A 20330-nucleotide genomic window follows, 5' to 3' on the forward strand; every position below is an offset into this window, starting at 1 on the left:
GATCTGTAACATCTTGTAACTCTTTAATGACCAAGACAAACTCTGCAGCTGTTTCTTTTTGCATATCAGCTTGCTCCAGAAGTTAATGAATGTCTAGGCTCCATAAAGTTTCTTTTTTTTTTTTTTTTGCTTTGTTTGTGATTAACTCACAGTGAGGATTTTATACAATAACTGACACCACGCTGCCTAATAATATGCTTAGACAAAGATCTGTCCTAATTGCATTTATTAAAATATTGTACCTGTTCTGACTTACATACAAATTCAACTTAAGAACAAACCTACAGTCCCTATCTCATATGTAACTTGGGGACTACCTGTAGTTCATCAACAACTCTTCTAATGTTTGCAGTATCCACAAAATAGTAACCTGCAAAATCACGAGCCAGAACAGTTTTTTTTTTTACAAAATTGTCAATATTCACCTTATCTGGAGTATTGATATCACAGGGATCTATAGAACTATATTTTACTACAACTTTTTTGTGATTACAACCATCACTGGCCCTGCACCATTTTTATTTAAAGAAAGTGAGGGGGAGTTTTTGCTTTTGTTTCTGCATAAGGGCTTATAAATTTTAGGCACTGGAGGCAATTAACAGAGTTAAACTCAAAGGTTTAAAAAATCATTTTTTTGCACATGTTATGTTTGCATATTATAAACATGAAAAATGTGCAACAGGTGGCCTATTTTCATCCTTGGAAATTCTCACTCTTGGAACAGCTTGGTTCTATACTCTTGCATATTGATATTAGGGATGTGGCTAAGTTCATGGAATATTAAGTAAAAGGGGCACTTTTGCATACACTATTTTCATCCCTATACTTTTTCATCATTCTACTTTTCTGCCTTTTAAGTTCACTTCTTTTCTACATGCAGGCATGGCTTTTCTGAAAGCGAGTTCCTTCATAGTGACAGCAGTAAGCCACTTCTGTTTTGTGTATATCGAAATGGGCAGCTGTAGTCTTTATTTGAAAGTCCATATGATAGGTAGTCTACCCAGGAGTATATCTGAGAGACAGGCAGTGGTATGCTTATAGACCTATAGGCCCTGATGCAGAATTTCGACCTAGTCCCCTTATTCTTGGGCAAATCTGCATAGCCACTGATGGTCTTTTACCCTCAGATTCATTGGCCCATTGTTAAATTTCGACAATGCCCCTGCTGTTTAAGACCAGCCTTATTAACTGTTTAAGCCGGCATCTTCAACTTAGGACTCCTTCCCCTTTCTCAGCCCCTTACCTCTTTGTATCAGAGTCTCCCACTTCAAATCAGTGTCTGCACTGCACTTTATATAGTTTATATATTATGTATATATATATGATATAATTATATGTTTATGCCCCTAGAGAGTATTGCACTTTCTGTAATAAATGTATATAAAATTTGTTTATCAGGTATTTCACATTCTGTTCTATTTAGCTTTATAGCAGATACATTTATTTCAAAGCCATACAAGTGTTGTTGGATCAAAAACAAATAAACAAGAACAATGTTAGACTTCAGCGAACATTTTTTTTTTATGTTTGTTCCGGGTCACTACATTAATAGAGCATTTGGCAGTGGCAGTTAAATAGGGGTATGGTGTGATATTAAGAATTAAAACTTTTTTTTGGTGGGTAGGGGGGTGGGAAGAGGCAACTAGACAACTGTAAGGACCCTCACCTTCTCCAGGGCCAGAATGGCAGGGGGTGTAGGGAGATGAAATACTGTGACAGGTCCCCATTTTGTCTATGACATGCAGCAAGATCATATTGTAAAAAAAATCACACTTAGTAGACTCAATAGACAGACTTTATTATATTAGGCAGCCTTGAGAAAAAAATCCTACTTTATTGTCCTTCTGCTAATATTTATTAGCACAATCATAAACTAAACAAAATCATGCTAAGCAAGATGCTGATTATTTTTAGTTTGGTCAAAATTCATCAAAATTGCCCAAGGTCTATGCATAAGAGAAATTTTTGTAAGCGATATTATACTACAAAGAATTCCCTACAAAATAAACAAAATTTCCATTGACAAGCCCTCTTCATATCTAGCGACTAGATATAACTGAGATGAATTGCTGAACAGAGTGCTACAACAGTGACCTCTTACTGTGATTTTGTGTACTAACAGAGTTCAAATCAAACAACTGCCATTATAACCAGATTATCAATGTTATTTATTTCACCTGTCAGTGGTTTTATTGTTTTTGGTGATTGATGTAAATACATATGTTATGCATAGTTCCATGCACATCCCCACAAATGTATTTTATATTCTTGTAGGTAAAATGGGATTCACCAACCTATATGTACACACAAAGGACAAGGAAATGGAAACGATATTACTTAGATGCGATTATGAAGGACATCCAAGTGGGTGACATTGCAATCACAGCATGCATGATACCCAGGGGTCAGGAACACCCTGGTAAATTATTGGCTTATATGGACAACCTTGTTTTCCTGGCTGCATCACTAAAAGAGTTGGACCGAGTCAGTTTGCATGCCAACATTTATTTTAGTGTATCCCAGATGAAAACTATTTGGAGTAAGAATGCCATTTGAAATCTTGCAGGTACACAAAGCAACTGTGCACAGGTAAGAATAAGTTGATATTGGAGTGGAGTTTAGAAGTGGAATGAAAAGTGTCAGCGACTTTATTAGACAGGCAGGTTGATTTCTAGAAATCCTGCAACCTTTCACTGATTAATTATTATAGTGATCAATTTTCCTCTGATCATTTATCTATTAGTTGTTGTTCTACCAAAAAAAAAAGTATGGTTTATGAAAACCAAAAGTCCTCTACTCTTTCCACTGGAACTCCAAAATGGGGAGATTAAAGCGAGACACTCTTAAGAAACCATGCAAGTCAATAGGGCTAGGTTTTCTGGACTTGGAGAAGTTTCTGGACCTTCACAACTGGCTCACTGCACAGGGAAGAACCCCGGGTATGAAGAAGCAAATGGGTGGATGATTGCTTGGAAGAAATGAACTACCCCAGATCTCACCAAACCAGTTGCCTTCCATCTCTTTAAATGTTATCAAAAACAAATTTATTCATTGAATATGAATGAATATGAATATTATAAATTTCAAGGTATGGATGATGAAATGGGTGGCAAGGGCAAACTTTGTAGATAGATGTCTATGGACTCCTGTGTGTGTGAACGAAGTAGACTTAGATCTTGCCAGGCTGTTTTGGCCATGAAAGACTGGACAGTTTTGGAAAAACAAACAGGCAAAGAAATGTCACATGGTTAGCACTTCATAATGACAAGAATATATATAATGCTGTACCAATGCTTTCCTGAAATCTAGAGATTTGATCAGCACAGAAAAACAGTTACCCGAGCCGACATTTGCTGCATGGTTTTGGTGAACAGCTGAAAGACTGACCCCTTCCCAATCCTCTTTGGGGTCAGACAAGGATGCTCCCTCTCACCTATTTTTTCTGTTTGTTATATATATGCTATCTACACAGAGTGCATCAGACAAAATCCAGAGGTCAGAGGGATCACTGCTCTGGGGGCAGACAGAGGGGTTGCTAAGTATTCGTTCTACATGGACAATCTGTCTGTAGCATTCCATTGGCATGCCCGTCCAGTCCTGCAAGGAGTTTGGCTAAGCTCCGGGGCAAAAGTCAGCTATGAGCAGTTGAAGTCCATGCTCTTTGGGAACTGGTATCTTGCCTTATCCTGCATCCATCCCCTTCAACATCAGACCAGATTTCTTCAAGATCCTTGGCATCTGTTTTTTAGCTGAGGACATGGCCTTGAAGTCTTAGGAGCAGAGACTGTCAAAAATGACTCTGACTTTGGACTCTGGAGCATCAGAGAGCTCACATCAAAGGAAAATCACTGGTACTCCATAGTGAGATCCTTCCTATGTTGCAGTACCTCATCCAGACCTGGCTCCCTTGGGACAAACCCTTGTAAAACCATCACCAGGGCAGAGCTTTACTTCGTCTGGGGCTCCAAAATAGATAGAGAGTAGCGGGCAGCCATGTTTAAGGAAAACCTCAAAGGAGGAAAAGGAGCCTGGACACTGCAATTATGCTGGCAGTGATTTTTGCTTTCAAATGTGTCTGAATAACTTTGAACAGAACTTTGGACTCTGCGGGTAACCCATGGTATATTGTTTACTCCTGCATCTTTTGAGGTCCCAAATTAGATATAGGACAAGTGGAACACCCTCTGGTACTACTTAGACACTTTCAAGTTTACATAGGAGCAAGAGCTGCATAGGATTACACCCTCCTCACGGAAACCAAAGACTGTCTACATACTAATCCATGCAATAAACTCACTTGAGTCTGTCCTCGGACCGCCTCCAGACACATGTAAGACCACCTGGAGAAATATTGCATCCAAGAGTCTTACCAACAGGCACACAGATCTGGAATCCCAATCCAAGGGAGGGGGGTTGCCTGAGCTACAGTCAGCTCAGAACTATTCCATGATGGATTTTCAGAGGTTGAGGATGTCTAATCCAATCCCTTCCCTTCTTTTGCATTTGTTGTAATTGTTGGAACTTCCATAAAACTTGGGCCATTAAGGAAATGTTTTTCAGTCTGAAGTTGTCAAACTGATTTCAAATGTTTTAACAGTCTCTAGTTTTGTTGTAATGGGTAATATGAAACAGTGTCATGAGGGATGCGGGGGTCGAGTGAAAGTATTTTATTTTATGTATGACAGGTAATATAATGTAGTGTCCAGTGTACCCTGGTGATATAATAAAATATGTATTTAACAAAATACCCTTCCAGTTTATCCCCTTTTACTGTTATTATTTTAGTCCTAGTCTGTCCTCTTTTTACTAAAACATTGCTCCTACATTTACTGTTACAACCCTATCTGTCCTCGAAACTCCCACTTCTCTCTCCCCACATTCCTCCTCCTCCCCTCTATACACAGGCCACTTTAAAAATTTACATAACCTTCTGCCCAACACTGCACTCTCCCATAACTGCCCCCTGGTTACATGACCGTCATCACCCCTATCTTGAGAACTTTAAGCTAATGGCTGGCTGCCCCCTCCCTGCTTCCAGATTCCAGTGAAAAAAAATCTTCAGCTACTTCCACCAAACCTCTTTGGATGGTATGGTAGCCCAGGTCCTTTACTAAGATTATGAAAAACAGTACAGAAATAAAATCTAATCTATATTGCCTCTTTTTCAGAGCCACAATGACAGTCACACTGAAGGAAGGCAGGAACCCAGCAACAATCAGGACTATTTCTCTATTCAATATAGACCCTTTGTTTATCACATAATTTGTTCAGGTCAGTTGGTAGGAATAGGTAGTCAAAAGACGTTTTAAGGGTAAGTGTCCACAGGTAGTGTTTTCAGTTAGTTTTAAGTTAGAGTTTAAGCTCCTTTTAGTGTTTTTCAGGATAAAAGTATGGAAGCTGCCCCCTGGTCCCTGAATAGTTTTTGAGTGTGCTTTAGGAAGTGAGACAAGAGACATGGAACACTGGAGAACCACATCTTCTTTTGCAGGTAATTTTTAGAACCTTTCATTAATTTCTGTAGCCCTTTATAGGCTTAAAATAACTCTGCTAGAAACCTAACCAGCAGCCACTTTAGTTGAACTTTTGTCTGTGACAATGCTATTACTCTACAAACAAACTGGGTATGACAGGCCAGCACAATTTCAACTTCAGTGGGCTTCAGTTAGCTTCCAGTCAGGGAACAATCATAAAGAGAAAGGGATTTGAATGTTTTTTCTTGCCTTACTCTGAATGTTTCAGATCCTGACTAGCTTCATTATTGTTGGTAATGCTATACTGAGCAACTTGGATATACTGTAGGTTCCCACTTACTAAGGTATGATTTTATTTGATATATATTTAAATAACATACACAGGGATGCACAGGCCACATTAACATCAATGCACAGTTTTTTTTGTTTTTTTTTGGCATAATCACTAATGATGGGCAAATTGATCTGAAAAATAGCAGTTTTTTTTATTATGTTTATTTGTCTATGGTGCATAGAATGATACCAATTATGACTCATGATTGCTTTGAATCCTTAGTTACATGATTCTCTGCAGATCACACCAATCTAATTCAAAGATATAAAGAAGTTTTTTGAAAAACAATGCAATTTTTATAGCATTACTAAACAATTACTAAAATGTGTCTGATGCTATGAATTTAGAGGACATTATATTATTTTTTCTCCTGCCAAAAATCAGTATTTTAAGTTCTGCCACTTTTTACAGAAGCTATATACGGTGACCTGTATAATTATGAATGTTTTTGTCTTGCCTAAAGGCGGAATCATTTCATATTTACAAAATGTAGTTCTTGTGTTTTCTATCTTTTATCTAATAGGAGGGAAAATAATGAACATTTTCATAGTACTATCCTTTGTTGTTGGGATCTATTTTGCTTCATCAGTGAGTATTTTTTAGCTTTTATCTTTTGAAAAATGAAATACATACCGTTGGATTTAATTTACCAAGATTAGAAGAACTAAATTGACTGCATTACCAATGAGACTGGTGCTGTTACTATTATGATGCAGGTTAGAAAGTGAATGCACAAATTTGTTTCTTACAAATGACAACATGGTTGAAACATTTTTTTGGATTAAGCCGGGTAGGACATTCATTATATTGGGAATGATTTACTAGAGGAATATGGGCTGTTCACATAGCAAAATAATTATTACCTATGCACGGGATATTTTATTTAGTTTAAGGTATGTAATGAAAGTCCACTTAGCAAAAAATACCCAATCATGTGCAAGTAAATCTAAAAAAAAAGATAAGATTTGTGTAAAATCGTTGGAGCTTTACTTCATTCACTTGCTTAATTGAAATATCCATTTCAAGTGGATAATCCACTTTACTATGTGAACTGATTTCATTTTTACTTTTTCTGCTGTACTTGTGTTGTGTGATATACTGAAATTACAAACAATGCAGGGTAGTTTCAGGCTGCATTTTCTTACTAACAATTCCTTTTCTAGTTTTGTGCAGTAGGAAATCAATAGAAAAATGATCAGGAATTAAAATGGAATGAAAGCAAATAAAACCTTTAAAAGCAAAAAGCTGAGCAAAGGGGTAAAACTGCAGTAAAATATTCTGATTTTTGTTTCAGTATTCATTCAGTTTTTTTTTTGGAAAGCAGTAGAGAGTGTGTTGGTGTACACATACTTGAGTTGAATGAAGCCAAAGCAGACGATTTCACAGGATGATACAGCATATTTAGGATTTTACATCTTTTGGCACTAGAATATATTACAGGTCTTGCAATATCATTCATTCAGGGCTAAAATCCAATGTAGCCTTTTGCCATAATTTGCTCATTATGGCAGACTCACCTGCAAAAGCCCCCTAACCCCCCATTCAGTGCAATGAGCCTGATTTATTAAAGCTTTCCAAGACAGGAGAGGATACACGTTTATCGGTGAACCTGGGTGATTCAAACAATGTGGAATGGATCTGGTCTAGGACTGAAAACATTTGCTAACAAATAATAAATGACTTTTAGGAAATCCATTCCAGGTTTGCTGGATCACCCAGCTTCACTGATGAAAGTGTATCCTCTCCATCTTTTGGGAGCTTTAATAAATCAGGCGTAATGTGAGAGTCTTGATTTTCTTGTCAATTCATTCCTTCAGGTTTAGTGTTATCAGTAATCCTAATTGGCCAGCTCTGAATAAAGTAGCACTGCTTAGTGTACAAGAAATATTCAGACAGAAGATGAGCTTTAACTGCAAGGGAAACTTACACTATATAGTTTTAGTTTCATCTTACCACAAACCTAGGTTGCTGCAAAATAATAAATCAGACAGTCAGTATGGCTGGAAGGTCTTCAGCAAGTCCATAATGTTAGCTTCTATATTTCATCCATAGTATATGAAAATCTATTAGATATTTCCTTTGACCAATCAGAGTTATCTTCTATGCAGAGAACAGCAATACCGTGTCTAAACACAAATCTTTTGGAATAGTTGTTTTATTTACACTTTTGATTAAAAAAAAAAGAGATTATTTTATGTTTACTGTATAATACCTGATTGGTGTATAAATATCTACTGTATACAGAGTTAGTAAATCTAATTTGTTTGATAATCATATATACATTTTTTTCTAGGCAACATCTTTTAATGTAAAACATGACGTCAGGCAAGAACAAAGGGTATGTTTTACTTAACCTTCAATCAGCAGAGTTGTCATTAAATTGTTAAACTCCTAGCAACACGAAGAAATCCATTTTGGGTACTGAATTCCCTGCATTATTTTTTTAGGAACTCACCAAGTGGTAAATTTTTTCTGTGTCCTGTGTCTACAAATTTAATTATGCATGCAAAAGTCCCTGGTGTAGGACACGAAGTAGTCTCTTCTTAACTTAACTGGAAAAGGATATACACACAAAAGCTTGTTGTGTTGTAGACAAGAGGTTGCAAATGGATGAGCTGTTCCTAATAAATGTTATGTATTGTAATCCAAGGCTTCACAAAAAAATTTGCTTGTTTTTTCGACTATTTGTATACCAAGTAGGTACGTTACCTGTGCAGTAAGATATATAATGCATACAACTATAACAGATTTGTTTGCATCAAAAGATATATATTTTTCACAGGTTAGTCACTAACCTAAATAAGATCTGACAAAGATGTAGCAGATGTTTGGGCTGGTTTTCTTAGGGTTCATCTCTTTACTAAGAAGAAAATGTTTATCAATTGAACCATGCTGCAAAACCCCAGAACTGGCTTACGGTAATAGTGAGGCAGAATCCACTGATGGGACACAGTGTATAAACACTTTGTTTGTTTGTACTACATTTTTCAAAAAATTGCTATAAATGCTTTGCTGAATGTTTAGTTCTAATTTTTATGTTGTTTAGATAAAATCTGATTACGTGTTTTGCAGCCATTAAAGTTATGTGCATTATTCAAAGTATTGGTGCCTTTTGAATGTTGTTTTCTGATATCACACTGAAAAAAAAAATTGAAATATGTTGCATCTCACAACCGAGCAGTCAGTTTTGAAGTAGTCATCTTTAGTACCTTGGGATGAATATATGTTAAGGTAACTATGTTATTCATAATTCTATATCTTATATTGATAGATCAGTGAATACATCAGCACTGTTCATAAAAACCTATATTGGGAAATGTAGGGATGCACAAAAAAATAGCTATATTTTTTTATATATTTGTAATGAGACTTGCCCTGGGAATAAAATTGTATATAAAGAAATCAGGACACTTTGTAGGTACAAATGTCTTTCAGAGACACAGAAATTAAAATTTGTTGATATATGTTAACAGAACATAAAATTGAGAAGTAAATGTTATTATTTTTCATTCCAAGTGAAATGTCTGTTAATGTTTTCTACGGTTATTAAATGTACTATTAATTTTTAGTTAAATGGAAGTATGCAAGAACAAGTAACTACAGGCAATACCGGGGAGAAAATGACCAACGAGCCATCAAGACAAAATGAGGGAAGATTAAATACAAAGAGCATGGGTCATAACAAACACGAATTAGATGCATTTCTACTAGAATCCTTAATAAATTTAAATGGTGAAGAAAGTAAAATCAATAGTCTACCTGATCTGGATGGCAAACAGAAACAAAACAAATATACTAATAAATACGACAAAGAGGGTAGGAGCAAAGAGACCAGTGACAGTAATGAAGATACCGATGTTCTTTGGATCACAGGAAATTCTGAGCAAAAACCCAAAATTCAGTCAGATGAGAGTGATGATGAACAAAGTGGAGATGGATTACCTTCAGATGAACTTTCGGATGTATATGCAAATTTGCACATGAAGTCAAATATTCTGAATGCAGAATCGGATGGAGATAGTAATAAAGAATACATATATATTCCAGAAGAGATTGATGAAGACCTACAATATGTTTTAAATAGTACCAATGGCTATTACATGAATAATAAACTCCAAAATAAAACTTCCAAAGATCACTTTTTGAAAAAAAGTGGAGCTTTATTAGTAAGTGAAACTAACAAAAAAGCTGATAAAGGTGATTCTTATAATAGGGTCAAAAGTGAAAATCATTTTTTAATACATTCAAACAAAGGCAGAAACATGACAACACCAAAAGATAATAGTTTCATGCAGAAGATTGAAACAGATGGAGAGGAAACTGTTGACCAATCCAAGAAGAGCACTGTAAGTGGAGTTGATGTGACACCACAGTACCGCAACAAAATTATTAAATATGGGCAAAGGGAAAATAGCACAGATCAAACTTCTATCTTTCATTCAAATGAACATGCTGAAATTCTTCTAAACAACAGTATTGTACAGGTAGGCACAATATTCATGTAAGTTAAAAAAAATGTATACATTTGTACATACTGGCAGCTGTTGATGACTTTGTGAGACGAACATCTCTATGGGCTCTATTTATAAAACATGGAATCTGACATTCCTTCAATCATTCAATCTTCCAGGTCCAAGTGTTTGAATGGCGGTAATTGATTCCTACTAAATATTGTTAAAGGAAGTTCCTTGTTTGAAAAATAGAGCCATATGACTGCCCCATTGTGTGATAGGCATTAACCTCTATGCCTCTGGGTATAAATGAAGGGGTTAGGACAGATTTTTCTTTTCTTCAGGCATACCACAATATTGTTTTAGGACTGTATAATACAGTTCTCTCTCTCCATGCCTGAAGAAGAAGAAATTTAGCACTATTTCAGACCTGTGGTCCACAGCAATCTGATGTGATCCCAACCATGATATCAACCTCTTGCATGCGACTGCACCTGGCTGGGGCCTTAGTAAAGTTCAGGAAGCACAGGTTTTGGCTGCGTGGTTGTTGTTTTGTAAGATTTGCGCAGCGGCTGCAGCTGCAAGCAAACTAGGTTACCCACAATAGAGTTTGCCACTCCCAGTACCTCAACAGCAGTGTGCTGTGTTCCAGGGAGCTGCCAGCCACACAGTTCCACACCATGGGAGTAAAAGAGCCGCTAGTTTCAAAAGCTTGCCAAAGACTCTATGCCTATAACCAACTTTGGACTACACCCAACTAGAAAAAATGATGGAGGCTTCTATTGCCAATGTCTTTATCTGGCAATGCTAATTATGGTCTACTTGCTGTCTCTTTCTAAAATACTTTGAATCCTTTAAGTTTCCTGATTTGCAAACATGTTCTGGGTTAGGGCCTCAGAAAGTGAATTCTGGAAGCTGAAAACCACAGAATGTATTCACATGAATAGCCACCAGTATTTCATGTCGTCTCCCTGCTGCTGCCCTTTCGCTATTACTGACTTTCCATGCCTTGTCCTGCCCTGTGTCTCTTTGTGAAAGTGGCATTTCTTGGTAGTGCCATAGCATCTTCCTGTCAAAATATAAAAGGTATATTTCAGAGGAACTGCTTAGGTACAAAAAACATTATATGGCTGTTGGGTATAGCAAATCTCTTTGTGTTTTGACCCGCTGTTTTCAGATGAAGGTGAGGAATGGCAGCTTTCATATATCTTTTAGGGAAAAACATTTACTACAACATTTTTTTTTTTAGGACACTGGTTCTAGTTTGAAGAAAAACATAAAAAATGACACAAACCAGACAAAACTAGCTGGTAAGTGACACTGGTCAATCTGTGATGGTTGGAGGAAGAGTACATAAATGATGATGAATACATAAAAGATAATACAATTGTGGAATATATGTGGAGAATATGTGTCACTTTGGAATACTATTAGGTTTCATTCTTAGTCCTGCAAGCTTGGGTACTATTAACATTCTGTTCCTATGTTTCTATGTTATCCAGACCTCATTTTAAGTTCCAGTTTTGCACAAGTTTTTTTTTTTTATATATATATATGAGCTTAATAATGCTCAGAGTTCTTTCTTCCTCTGTCGACGAAACACAAGGTACAGGTCGAGTGTACAGGTATATATATATATATATATATAAATATATATATAAAATACTTGATTCATACCTTTAGAAAATAAAGCATTTTTTATTGTGACTTTTGTGTTTTTCTGATATTTGGCCACTAGATGGCAGAATAAATCTTATTACAAATTGAAATTGAGCACTATGAGTGCTGCATAGGGATTTGCAGTGCTGCAAACACTCTCATCAGCCCTGTGGTTTCCATGCTGCTCTTCTCTGTGTACCAGGCCAACCTAAAATACTGCACATCCTTTGTGAATGCCACTTGCAAAAAATATAAAAATATAGCTGTAGCGTCCATGTAAACCGGGTATTTTAAATAAACTGGTGGTGGGATCGAAACCCCCTCCACACACCATTGAATCACTTATACCACTACTCCTTTTCAATTCCACTGTTAGACCCCTGGCTGGGGTAAATTACAAAATAGCAGATGAATATGGAGGGATGTTTGTTTCCATTCCCATACAATAAAGTTTTTTTTTAATGCCTTAAATTACAAGTATGATTGGGCTTCATTTTATTTTAGGAAAACAATGAGATAATGCACACATGTTATTCCATTGTACTTGTATTTGACCGTAGAAAAGAAAAGTCCTACAAAATGGATAGCACTGAAATGAAAATAGATAGTGACAGTGATAAAAGCCTCTATTAGGTGCCATACATGAGTCATGATTTCAATGACATTTATATTTTCTTTTAGATCCATGTGCCAACTTTCACTGTAAAAAGGGAAAGATGTGTAAAACTGATGAAAGTGCAAACCCATTCTGTGCTTGCCAAGACTCAGACCTCTGCCAACCCACCAATCTAAATGATCGGGTAAGGGGAAATAATGTGCACACTGTACATATACTTATTCTCATTTTTCAGTATAGAAGAGCCTGATCAAAGAATACATCTTTTGGGAAGATAAAAGGGAATGAGATTTTCTTAGCAGTATAAAATATAAAACAAAGATGTGTGTAATAAGGCAATACAATTCTGTCTGCAGAGGTGTTTGATAGAACTATGCAAATGATTTGTTTGGTTTTATGTAGCTGCTTTTGAGTTATGACTCTGGCTATATAGTAGCTAAATACCCCAGCTCACATTTATGTTATGAAGTCCAAATTCCTTACAGAAATGATAAAGTTTTCTTCTTAGCTTCCTAAAATTTCCCCTCTTGTCCCTTCTAATAAATTATCAGATAAAACCTTTAAAATGTCGTTCATGTCATGTCCTGTGACTCCTTGCTTTTCTATGCAGTGCTGGCAGGTCATATTGGTGAGAGCAGATAGCAGGGTGCTGTACATAGCTTTTTTTTTAAAACAGTCATAGTAATGCCCACATGTGATGGTTAACCTTAATTAATGAATGAATGGGGTAGACCAGGGTTAGTAAAGCTGGGGCAGAAATAAGGAAGACTGACTTACTATAGCTTCACAAGGTGAAAAGCTTACAATGTGCAGTATCAAGACAGGGGTACAGCAAGTACAACTACTCAAGGGAAAATATAAGGCTAGGGTTCAGATTTGTGTAGAAAAGATAAGGATAACAGCCCTGCAATCTACTGCTTTAAACACTAAAAGATCTTTACATCACTGCCAAACAGCATAAACAGATCAGAGATTGCAGTCATCTACACAGTGGTTAAACCATACATCTTGGTCACCAAACTGCATTCATACTACTAACTGGATAATAAAGGAGCATCACCACACTGACAAAGCTATCACTGTAAAAATAACCCAATAGGGGATTTACCCCTTCTTTACTCTATACAAAACTACTAGCAGTAATTATCAGTTTTCATCTCACTGTCTGCTGTATTATAAAGAAAGAGTCTAAAAGCAAACAGCTAAGGCTATGGTCTCATAATGCTCCATGGTCTCAATTTTATATGTGGAATCTTTACTAGATGCTGGTAAAACAAATATGTTATATAAGCATACAAATAAAAACAACCCTCTAATAAAAGTCTTGAGTGAAAACATTGCTAAATAGACCCATATGTTTTAAAATAGCCAGGTGGTTTGGGTAATCTGTATAGTTTCTCCTTTAGAATTGGACTTTTCCAGGTTTTTTTAGATTTGCAGAACATGCTGATGTTCTTTAATTTTTATACAGTATGACCTTGGAATTCCATAGTAAGAACCATGATCAGTCACACAAAATACTGAGCTAGTCTACTTCACTGGCTACCATGTGCATTTTGTAGAATAGGTAGCAGAAGAATAAATATGATATGATCACTTCTTTTGTAATTTTTCAGGTATGTGGCACAGATAACAAGACTTACAGCAGTGACTGCTATCTCTTTGCAAGAAAGTGTCGGCTAGAAGGAACAAAGGAGGGAAGTCATCTTCATCTGGACTATCAAGGGCCATGCAAATGTGAGGGAATAAAATTTATTAAATATATATTGTATTATTTATACACAATAGGACCCTACAAACCTTTAAGTTTAATCACTTCAGTCTCAAATTCTCATACAGCACAGGGAATAGTGTCCAGGCATAGGTGCATCCAACACGTTTCAAGAAGCTGAATGATTAATACCTGGGCTTCTGAAACCATCAGCTCCTGGTATTTTGCTAAATAGTACTACATCAGAGTGCTTGAAGCAGAATATTGTAAACAAAAATGGGCCTGATTAGTTAAAGCTCTCCAAGGCTTGAGAGGATACATTTTCATTGGTGAGCTTGGGTGATCATGCAAACCCCAAATTAATTTCTATTTGTTAGAAAATGTTTTCAATAATGGACCAGATCCATTTCAGGTTTGGTGGATCACCCAGATTCACTGATGAAAGTGTATCCTCTCCAGCCTTGGAGAGCTTTAATAAATCAGGCTCAATGTGTTTAGCCTGATCTGCTTCAAGCATTCAGCAAAATAATACTACCACTATGTGTTTTTACATTAGAATTGATGAGAAATCACAAGTGACATCATATTTTTTATATTATGGAAGATAATAAAGATAAAGCAACAATGTCTCCTAAATATAAGGGAGACATAAAAGTTTCCAAACTTTTATTTGGAAAAGTGTAAGGAAGAGTGAATATGTGCATTTACATGTAAAAATATCCATATAAAATGCATATAAATGCATAAATAAGTGTTTTGTTAATACATTTGTAGGTAAAGACAAGACTATGTACAGTGTATATACTTAGTAATACTGTATATAAAACACGTTTACATGGTTGGAATGATTATGGCCTTTCATTTCTGCATAAATCTAATCCAGAGGAATTTTCCTGTACCAATATAAGCTCTGTATATAATAACAAGGTTGTATTTTTAACTGGTTAAAGCTTCAAATTATTATTGAGGATTTTAACAGGGAAAATATGAAATCACAGGTCAGTAATATGAAGAACAACATGCTTTACTAACATAATAATAGAGCAAGTTATTATTAATAGGTATGTGAAGTGTAGTACATATTATTTATTTTCATTTTCCTGTGCCACTATGTGTTAAAGTCTGATGTATTTTTACCTTTTGCACAGATATTCCACCATGTACAGACTATGAACTTGCTCATTTTCCATTTAGAATGAGAGACTGGCTGAAAAATGTCCTCGTGCAACTGTATGAAAGGGGCCTAGAGAATTCTGGCCTTCTCTCAGAGAAGCAGAGAAACAAGGTAAGGTTATCCTATATTCAATAACATAAAATGTATTTTGTGATTTCTCTACCTATGTCCCTTTACTATGTAAACATAGAGGAACTCAAGGTCTTTATACTTCTACAGCTTCTACAGCTCTGCTCCACTTTGAATTCAACATGTTAATTTTTGGACCAATTTAAAACATAAGTGCACATTGTTTTCCCCTAAAAATACCATACTGTATGTCGTATTACTTATATCCAACAAAAATATGAAGGGTATGTGAAAATATGAATGGTTAACTTTGAAAACCAATATTGTTTGAGGCCCATTAGCTTTTTCTTTAAATGACCACTAATACAGCTTAGTTCAGTGCTTCTTCCTAAAACTTCCCTTGGAAGGTGGCCAGTATCAGCTTGTTTACAGATGTCCCTTTGAGGGACAGCTAGTGATATGCCTACAGGCTTTGTAAAGCGCTGCGTAATATGTTGGCGCTATATAAATACTGTGTAATAATAATGTGTAATAATAACATGGTCAGATCATATGGCTAAAAGGATGGGAAATGTTGGAGAAGCCCATTCAGGGTTCAAGTAATAAAAATGAAAACATTTAGATAATTCAGATGATTTATGTATTACCTTTCGTCAGCCTACACATTTCCAATTTCATTTGGATCACCAATTGAGGGGGGCCCTTTATTCACTGACCCTTCTCTCTTACTGACCACAAATAAAGAGTTATCCTCCATGACCAATGTAAGGGGGACTACACCATGTGGGTTATAAATGAAGTAATCAGTTCTGTTTCAATCAACATTATCCTTAAAGTTTTTCACTATAAATAAAATATTATGATTTTTTAAAATAGGTTAAAAAAATCTATGAGAATGAGAAGCGTCTGCAGGAAGGTGATCATAACATTGAACTCTTAGTAAAGGATTTTCAGAAAAACTACCACATGTATGTGTATCCTGTTCACTGGCAATTTAACCAGCTTGATCAACATTCAATAGACAGGTATGTTTTTATAATGCAGGGATTACTCTTGGTCCTGTACTATATAAAATTACATAACAGTAAAGCAATACAATGCTACCTTTCAAAAGTGTTAGTTTTTAGTAAGTAGTAAGTAGTAGGTATGGTAGTTTACAGTTTGTATATTTTTTTATGAAATAATATTTAACACTAATATATAGAACTTTTTCATGTGGGATAGAATGCTCAATCCTTGATGGAATTAATCCCATGACATTTGTACAAACATAGTATTCAATACGTTCACTTTATCCTCACTCAGGTGCATTCTGGTAGCTTTCTAATCTGCAAAGCCTTGCTATGTTCTGGGGGGGACTGTTTCCATGAGTTTAGTTTTTTTTAAACATGTATTTTTAGGAAAATGTGATAGTTTGTGAATGTAATAGAAAATTGGGTAGTTCATCCACTCTGCATTTTCAGTGTGCATGCTCAATTTAAAAGTAATCTCTCCATTTACACAATATGACACCTTTATTCTATTGCCTTTTTATGTGTAAAAAATGTATAGTCTGGTCCATACAGTTGTATCCAGTTGAAAGTGATATCATATAATCTTGTGTTAATCTTGTGGATAAACTGCCAGATTATTTTCTGCTGTGACTGCAAGAAGATTTTGTGTCTAAGTACTATGCCAACCATATACAATTAAATAATGATCATATTTACCTCCAGCACACATTAAACTGGAATTCTGCAAGTGGGTTATTGTTTACAACAAAGAACAAAAAATATTTGTATATATTGTCAAATCTACTTATGCTTTCTATTTAGACACATCGATCATTGTGAGATTTTCATGTATCTTGCTTGCTCTGTATTGTTTTGCAGGCTGCTTACACGATCAGAACTTTCTGCACTGCGTGCTCCATTGATCCCGATGGAGCATTGTGTGACAGCATTTTTACAGGGCTGTAACACAAATAATGATAAGCACATTTCCCTACAGGAATGGTGCCACTGTTTTGGAATCGGAGATGGTAATATTTATTTGCAATTATTGTTTCTATAATTTGTGATCACCTTTCTTTCCACTTTACAATAGTGCTTGTTTTTGCTATGTTATAATAGGCCATTTTCTAAACTCTACATGTTTTGCTGTATCTGATAATAGGGAGACATACATGTCTCTGTGCAACCTCCAGTCAACTACTCTCCATGTGATCCCACAACTACTTCAAATAGGAACATTTTTTGAGGGGAGGAGGTTGCACTGTAGTCATTTAAAATGATTATGATATAGTTCAATGGTAAACCCCCTTGTTTTTTTGGGGTCTGTTAACTGCATCACAGTCTGTTTCCTCTCTTTCTTCTCTGCATCTTCCTAACAAAATATGCACAATTCTTATAAGTGTGTGCTGGTGACATGTGTCATAGTGACACATTGTACACATGATAGTGACTTTACATTCCAATCCAATATATCTACATAACTTTATTTTATTTTACAGGTGACATTGATGAAAACCTTTTGTTTTGAATGAAGCCTAATATTTCATGGTCAGTCCAAGAACGTGACTTCATTTACAGGATACAGAATGGAAAAATAATTACACCGATTACAAAAGTCACACTTTGATTCTATAACATTTACCTGGACTAGAAAAGAGCAAGTGATATTTCCATACTGACATCTATGTGTGTTTACTAATATTAATGTATATATTTATATTAGTGCCAAGGAATATTCTCTGACTGAAGTTGTTATCCTGAAAGTATGGAAGCTACAGAGCCATGTAACTAGCATCTTAAAAAGCATTCATTTTAAATAATGGCGGCCATAATGTTTACTTCATTACAGCTTTTTTAACTAATCTTTAAACAGATATATAAGGCATAAAATGATGCAGCTTGACACTATGTATATGTGTTTTTTTTCTTTTAATTGAATTTAGCAGACGGGTGGCCTGATAGGTTTCTCCAAGTAACAGGCCAGGCGCGGGGTGTTGTCAACAGTGCTGTTTTTTTCTAGATATGCATGTAGATTTAGGTCTTAGTACAGAATGGACAGACTTATTAAAACAACTCCCTTATACATATTCATTTGTGCATTTCAGTGTGTGTCTGGAGTTCAGTTATCGGCTTTAAGGACAATGCACAGTCTGCATATATGAATCAATACAATAGTAAAATATATCACAATAACGTATGTTATCTCTGCAAACCCTGAATGTACTCCTGTAGATAAACATGCAGTTACAAACACTTTTTTCTTTTCCACACAAATGTCCACACTAACATGGCATTGTAACAAATGTCTCACTTTAAAAACTTGCATAATAGTTTAAGTTAATATAATATTAGTAACATTTTTTACACAATCAATTTAATGTTTGTAATTCATAAATTTGATAAGGATCCTAATTGAAGTCTCATTTAACAGACAAAACATCATTTTTTAAAGGTCCCTTTCTTCAATCTCAAATTCAAATGCATATTAGTACAAACATAATACATATTACAAACACAATTGTTTACACATAAGTAACACTGTGTATGTGGTGCACTTCTCGGTACATTAGCCTTTGTCTCGTTATTACCTTTCAAATACTTATTTTAACATTAGTCCATCTCTAGTTACTTTTCAAGTACATTCACCAACAGTATGAATAAACATGAACACGTTTGCTAATTTACATACTAGCCAATGTCAATAATGAAAAATGTCAAACTCTAGGATGATGTGATCTAGGAAAGAGTTAGGTGTTTTGTCATTTCAGATGTCCTATATAACACATGGTAAAAGGTTATTTACCTGTTCTGTACAATACATTTCTGAGAGAGAAATATTTACAAAAAACATCAGGTGGACATAGAAGTTTTTGGAGTAAAAAAAAAAAACAATAATGGCGTTACAAAACTTTTCCAAAGACTTTTATCTCTATCCATTGAAGAAAAAAAAAAAGACTTTTAATGCTTTTTGTCCAGTGAGTTGGCATCCTACAAGGAACAGTGAAAGTGCATGTCGTACAGTCACTAATCAGGTCTCAAACAATCTTAGGATGACAGAACAGAATCTGCATGCTTTTTGTTCTTTGCTAACATATGTGTTTATGAGTCTATAATTTATAATTACTTAGAACGGATTGCAGTCCTGGAGAAAACCACTACTGTCAAAAGGAAAGAAAAACAGAATATTAAAATATTTTAAGTCTGCTTATTAAAGTATAAAAGTCTCTTTATTAAAGTATAAAAGTCTCTTATGCCAAAAATGTTTCTACTGACCTGTCACCATTTTTTCAATACAGTACACTTAGCAGGGATGAATTAACTATATATATACTTATATATGAGGGTAACATCATCCAAACCCGGCAAATGAAGATGGTCAAAGATATTCAAGACCCTGAAGACCAGACGAAGATGTCATTGGCAGCAGTATGATGTGGGACATTGTAGCTGTCACAGTGCTTCTACTGGGGCAATTGTACATTATGGCACATAAACATTAAAAAGGTACTCATTATCATTATTTGGCCTTCAAAATGCAGATTTTTTTTTAACATATTAAAAAAAAAATTGCGTTCCCAAATAACCTTTCCAGTTTCCAGTGCTCATTACTGCTTGGTTGTTAACTGCTTTAATAATGGCATGTGACCTGAAACCTGAAAAATATTGGCCAGAAGATTAAATACATTACATTATCAAGTAATTATAGAAAAAATAGAAGACATCAAACATTATTATCCACTCACCACATAAAAACATTTCTTTACGGTGACATGTATTATAAAAAAAAGCCAAACTATACTCTTTTTTAATCTGCTTTAATTGTAATAATAGGTGTTTGATTCAGACATATAAC

At 35.3% G+C, this 20330-nt stretch overlaps 1 protein-coding gene across 1 annotated transcript; it reads left to right on the top strand.

Annotated features, from left to right (window-relative positions):
• Positions 1–5696: 5696 nt before the first annotated feature.
• Positions 5697–19987, top strand: SPARCL1 (SPARC like 1). The gene is made up of 11 exons (XM_072405528.1): positions 5697–5815; positions 6329–6393; positions 8099–8143; positions 9375–10289; positions 11506–11566; positions 12597–12715; positions 14148–14268; positions 15391–15527; positions 16362–16510; positions 17357–17505; positions 17977–19987. Exons 2-11 carry the CDS (start codon positions 6340–6342, stop codon positions 18003–18005), a joined length of 1779 nt encoding a protein of 592 aa, XP_072261629.1. The 5' UTR covers positions 5697–5815; positions 6329–6339; the 3' UTR covers positions 18006–19987.
• Positions 19988–20330: the final 343 nt, after the last annotated feature.

This window comes from Pyxicephalus adspersus, chromosome 3, assembly GCF_032062135.1.
Source record: "Pyxicephalus adspersus chromosome 3, UCB_Pads_2.0, whole genome shotgun sequence".
Taxonomy (NCBI): domain Eukaryota; kingdom Metazoa; phylum Chordata; class Amphibia; order Anura; family Pyxicephalidae; genus Pyxicephalus; species Pyxicephalus adspersus.

Coding starts and splice junctions, on each gene's coding strand:
- SPARCL1 (XM_072405528.1), top strand. CDS start 6,340: ATGAACATTTTCATAGTACTATCCTTTGTTGTTGGGATCTATTTTGCT. Junction 6,394..8,098: donor GGATCTATTTTGCTTCATCA/GTGAGTATTTTT, acceptor ATTTTTTTCTAG/GCAACATCTTTTAATGTAAA. Junction 12,716..14,147: donor CCACCAATCTAAATGATCGG/GTAAGGGGAAAT, acceptor GTAATTTTTCAG/GTATGTGGCACAGATAACAA.